At 40.7% G+C, this 6000-nt stretch overlaps 1 protein-coding gene across 1 annotated transcript in view; it reads left to right on the forward strand.

Annotated features, from left to right (window-relative positions):
• Window positions 1-4813, forward strand: part of LOC149314355 (mucin-5B-like) — an 80569-nt gene extending 75756 nt beyond the window's left edge. Inside the window, exons 47-50 of the mRNA XM_089523095.1 lie at window positions 1156-1284; window positions 2555-2609; window positions 3239-3350; window positions 4636-4813. Coding sequence (XP_089379221.1) covers window positions 1156-1284; window positions 2555-2609; window positions 3239-3350; window positions 4636-4813 — 474 coding nt within the window. The remainder of the gene's footprint in view (window positions 1-1155; window positions 1285-2554; window positions 2610-3238; window positions 3351-4635) is intronic.
• The last annotated feature ends 1187 nt before the right edge of the window (window positions 4814-6000 follow it).

The raw sequence follows: 6000 nt of genomic DNA on the forward strand, positions 1-6000 counted from the left end.
AAATTTTGGGACACAATCATGAAAATAAAAGGCAGATAGAGAAAATGATGGACTCTTCTCCATCCTGGCCACCCTCTGTTTTTGAAATATGAGACATAGACTGATTAGGAGCCTGAAAAGGACCAAGCCCAGGCCTGTTCTAAATCTCCTTATGAGAGTTTTCTGAGGGCTTGTTGACATGGGTTATTTACTCAGAATTCCCTCCAGGCTAACTATGTCCTGTTTACAAGTTGTAGGGACAAAACCTCAGATCGGGTGCAGACTGTCTTAATCATGTCTGCACCTGACTGAACCTTTCCTCCCTTAACCCAAATTTTAAACCTTACCTTTTACTATAAGTTTTTGTCTCTCTCTGCAGCAACAGTGAGTGGCTGCCTTCCCACACAGTCCTTGCAAGCCAATTGGTGCTGCCACTGCAGCCATGACTAGCTTTGGGGTCAGAATGAGCCATTCAGCCTGAATAACATGGCTGGGCACTTCACAGTGTACCAGGTGACAAATAGGGAATCACATGGGAATGCAGCTTCCATCATCACTGCGGAGAAACACAATTAAAGTGGGAATTCAAGATCAGAATACTCTGGATGCAGCCAACAGTATTCTGACGAGTGAAGACAAGCCTTGAGTCACAGATCCATAGTCCCTCAAGCCCATTTATGCGGTCACTTTGTGCTTAAGAAACACTTACTCTGAATAGGGTTCACTAAGACAAAGATAGTCAAAATAACTGCAGTCAGAGCTTAAATGAAAGCTGGGAATCACACAGCCTTCTAGATGTGGTTAGTCTGCATGTTCCAGCAGCCCTTGCCAAGATAGCTGGGGGTTGCAGTTAAACAACATCTAAATGGCCATGTAGGACAAAGTAAATTTTCCCGTTGCTACATGCCACACACACACACACACACCTTGATTTTTGAATTGATCTAGTAGTTATGCTAAAGTATGTTGTAAAGTCTGGCCATAGATGCTGTAATCTCTGATCATTTCTCTCTGAAGATGAAGATGCACAGCTAGGATAAATGGTAATATGCACTGAGGTATACATGAGTGGGTGGAGAGACATTTCCTCTCAATAAAACATTTAGAATGCATTTGCTGTGATGTAGCTTGCAAGTAAAAATAATGCTATCTTTTGTCTCTTTTTATTTCTAACAGCCTGGTGAGATTTGGCACCCAATAACTAATAACTGCACTCTTTATGAATGTGAGGAAATTAGCGACTCATTAGTTTTAGTCAATACCGTAAGAAAATGTCCCATGTTTGACCAAGAGGAGTGTGAGCCTGTAAGTTTTATTTAATGCTTTCTTTCTAATTACAGTCTGTCTTCCTCCAACCTCAGCAGGTGTCATGCCCCAGGCGGGGTCTTTATTGCTTTATTGTTGCTTTCCGGTGGTGAGGGCAGGGAGGGGGAGGCAGTTCAGAGTAGGAAAATGTGGCCGGTTCCAGTTCCAAGAGAAAGAAGTGCAGTCCACCTAGAAGATCATTTTTGTTTCTTCACCATTTGGAGCTGGGACCAGCTGCATAGAATCATAGATCTGGAAGAGACCTCAAGGAACTTCCAGTCCGACCCCCTTCCATGCAGGAACTCACAATCAAAGTCCCCCTCCCTCAAGAGATGGCCATCCAGCCTCTTGTTTAAAGACCTCCAAGGAAGGAGACTCTACCACTCTCCGAGGGAGTGTCTTCCACTGTCAAACAGCTCTTACTGTCAGGAATTTCTTCCTAATGTTGAGCTGGAATCTCTTTTCCATTGCTTCGGGTCCTAGTCTCTGGAACAGCAGGAAACAAACTTCATCCTCTGCATTGTATCCCTCTCTTCAGTGGTAAACAGCAACGCCCCCTATCCAAAGGGCTTGACAGCTGCCTGGAAAGGCAGGTTCAGTTGAGGCTGAAAGGGCTAGAGAAGAGTGATGATTTTAAAAAAGGAGAATACAACCATAATGAATATGGGATTCTGAGACCTGTAGTCCAAAAAGTTACTTTTCAAGGCTTGCAAATATTTTGCCTCCAATCATTTACAGCTTTGAAGATTTCACTGAGATTAGACTCCATAAATGGACTTGTTATTATTATTATTTCCTTTTCTCTCAAGATTGAGACCCAAAGTGGCTTACAATTTAAAAAACACAGTACAATTAAAAACTTACAGAATTGACAATTAAAATGGTATTAAACTATTACGATATTAAAAAGATCATTCATTTAAAAATAGAATATATTTTTTTTAAAAAAAATCACTTTAAAAACCATAAACTTTAAAAACAATACACCACTCCCAGCACATCCTTTTCAAAATTTCCATTTTAAACGTCTGTCTAAATAAAAAGGATCTTAGTCTGCCGGTAGATGAAGGGGCCATTATGGCCTCCCTGAGAAGGAATGGCCTTCTAAAAATAATATTTAAGCATTTCTATTATGTTTCCATTGGTAGTTTTAAGACTAAGTATATGTTGCAAAGCCACAACTAGAATATTCCTGCCATTGCATTTTAGTAACAATATCCCCCCCTACACAAACACACACGCACACACTGACTTCATTTCTTTTCCAAAGGATGAAGTGGAGCTGACTGATGATGGCTGCTGTAAAAGATGCAAACCTCAAGAACGTAAGTGATTGTTCTTTGCTTACCTTAAAATAAAGGAGTTGCAACTGGATGACTGGGACTTGTTTTGAGGAATGGCTGTGTAAAATTCTCTGCCTAATTCCACGAAGTCTATATGCAGGCTAGGATCCATCCTCTTTCAGCCATCCCTTGTATAATAAGATAGAGGCAAAGTGACACTGGAGGTTCTCAACCTTCTTTTGCTCAGTTTCCCAGTATTGAATCATTCAGACTGTATTGACTCTCCCCAAGCATGACTATGGTTGCTTTAAACCACATGTACCTGACTCAGCTAACACATAGGTGAAATGTTACCTTTTACTGAAGAGGGAACAGTAAGAAATTAACATTACATACATTGTGATGTAGTAGTTTGAGCGCTGGACTATGGCTCTGGAGATCAGGGTTTGATTTCGCACTTGGCTATGGAAACCCACTGGGTAACCTTTCAGACCCAGAAAACTCCATTATAGCGTCACCTTAGGGTCTCCATAAGTTGAAAACAACTTGAAGGCACATAACAACAACCCACCTGTATAGCTCTTTTTGTTTTTAGCTTATCTGTGGTGTATCCACAGCAGTGAATATGAGGACAACATGTGAGGTTTTTTTCCCCTTCTCTTCCTTTCTAGAAAAATCCTGCAAGGTTCATAAGAACCAAACACTTATCCGGTCAAATGACTGTATATCCACCGATGTTATAGAAATGACATACTGTGAAGGGGCCTGTCCGAGTTCTTCAGTGTAAGTGACAAGAAATCTTTCTATCCATTCATCTATTTCCTAATGAGACATTGAAGTGATCTCTCTCTGGCTTTGCTTCGCGAATGAAGATTCAGGAAGGACTCATCCCGCGCTTTGTACAAGTGCGTTGGTGACTAAAAAGGCCAATCAAACAGGTCCGGTTGCAGAAAGCACAGCAGAAAGTCTCCTTGGGTGATGTTTCCAGGTTGCGGTTCTTTCTGCGTTGTTTCTCTTCGAGGCTCGTTCGGCGTGAGCTTTCGAAGGAGGCTGCAGCGTCATGGATAGTGTGTCTCCATGCCTCCCAATGCGAGGCCAGGGAGGACCATTGTTGGTGATCTATCTGGCCAAGCCTGAGATGTTGTTTCAGGGAGTCCTTGTATCTCTTCTTTGGGGCGCCCCTCTTACGCTGACCCGTGGCGAGTTCACCGTAGAATACTATTTTGGGGAGGCGACGGTCCTTCATCCTAGAAACGTGTCCTGCCCAGCGCAGCTGCATCCTCAGTAGCATGGCCTCAATGCTGGTGATCCCTGCTTGCTCGAGGACAGCAACATTTGTCACATAGTCAGTCCAGTGTATATTTAGAATTGTGTGGCAGTATAAGTATTCCACTCTAGCATACTCCTTGATACAAAATGTAGCATGGCATTCCTAATGCCAGAGGTCATTTAAAAAAAAAGAAAGAAAGAAACATTGCTAGAGATACAAAACAAAATATAATGCATGCAGTTTATGCCCTTGTCTATTCAGTGCAAAGGGATATGATTTTGATACTAAACTTGGCACAAAGATATACAGAAGTATTGCTGAAGTCTCACTTCTCTTCTAGATCTTAGTATTCACTATAAGGGTTGTGTGGTGCAACTCTGCCAGCAGATATTTACAGTATACTGAGACAATGTAGGATCTCTGCTACCACAGGTATATCCTCTGTTATACTAAGACACAGGTGGACAAAATGTGGCTGTGGGAGCTCTCCAAACAGCCCTTTTCCTGGCCAAAACAGGTGAACTGTTGGGTTTTTTGGCAGGATCCAGTTTGGAGACCCATTTTGGTAGATACAAATAGATGGTTTGGAAATGTGTGCTAATAAGATCAGAACTCTCTTTTGAAACCAGGATATCATCCGCTCCTGTTTTCACTAGGATTTCAAATAGAAAGATTTTTGCCTGTGAGATCACTAGAATCTAGCAAATTTAAGCTGGGAATAGAGATCTGCCAGTGAGCCTGTATAATACAATTGCATTTTATGGAATATGTCTCATTTAATGTCTTTCATTTGGACAGGTATTCCGATGAGGCAAGGGCAATGCAGCACAAGTGTACTTGTTGCCAGGAGCTCAAGAGCCATAGGAGAGAGGTGACCTTGACATGCCGGGATGGCAGAAGTATCAATTATGACTACATCTACGTGGATGAATGTCAGTGTATGACAGCATGCATCCCACAAGCCACCATTAGTTAGAGAAAAAGAAGAATATGCATTTGTCCCAGGATAAAGAAACGAGCATGTTCCAAAGCAGCTAAAGTTAGCATTAGTTGCCATCTAGTGCTACTTCATCTCTCTGTATTCCCAAAATAATATCTGCCTTTTTCTTGGTCAGATGCCATATTAAATTAATGTACTCTTTCTTGCATGAGAATTTACAGCCATCTGGCTAGTTGTTCACAGAATGGGTACATTTGGAAAACTCTCCAAGCATCCCTAAAAAGAGAGTAAAATGGTGATATACATGTGTAACATTTTAATGCAGAAAACTGAACTCTTATACTTGACAGGTTTGTCCTGTGCTGTGCTGTTTATTTTTGGCTACAGTTCTTTACGTTACTAAGCATTTTTTTTTTGATGAGCACAATCTTTTGTATAGTATTAACAGGCATCTGACTGTGGTGAAAATAAATATGCTTCCCATTTATTTCTGTATCTCAAGGTTAATTAAAAATAAGCATGTTTCAACTTTGACAGCTGCTGTTTTTATTAATTCAGTACTGACATCCCTTAAATGAAATTATTGCAGTGCAAGACAGAGACCCTTACCACTTGCATTTCCTTATGATATTTTATCCCTAACACAGATAGTTTTTCTAACTAGTAGCAAAGTGTAGCATGCTACTAAATAGAAGCACCTTATACCTTGTGCATCACATGAAACCTAATTGTGAAGGAAGAATGTAAAACTCAATTTTTTATAGGCTGGATCCAGACTCACAGAAAATCCACTGAAATAAATGGGACTTAAGTTAGTCATGATTTCAATGGGTCTCCTCTTCAAGGGATGACCAAGTTTGGGTCCAACTATATGGGTCTTTTCTATACCACCCTTCGAATCATATTCCAACACCAATTTAGAAGAATGAATTAAAACTGAAATTAAAATAATTGAAACCGTTGAACCACCAAGCACAATCAAATGGTCAGCAAAATTACATTTTTATTTCAAAAATTGGCTGCTAAAAAGACAATAAGGTAGCAGAGTCTTGTGGAGTGTTTTACAACTGGAAAACCATCTCTGACAAGTCTCCACCATTCTTACTTCAGGAGGCCTGTCACTGAAGACCTTAACAGGTCTCTAACTAGTTTGTGTTCTGACAAATGAAATAAGGATTTACAGTGGTATGTGAAGCTCACCAAAGTTGAGCAGCTACCACAAG

The sequence above is a fragment of the Sceloporus occidentalis genome, unplaced genomic scaffold (genome assembly GCF_023333645.1).
Source record: "Sceloporus occidentalis isolate IW3139 unplaced genomic scaffold, rSceOcc1.0.p SCAF_4, whole genome shotgun sequence".
In the NCBI taxonomy this organism is placed as follows: domain Eukaryota; kingdom Metazoa; phylum Chordata; class Lepidosauria; order Squamata; family Phrynosomatidae; genus Sceloporus; species Sceloporus occidentalis.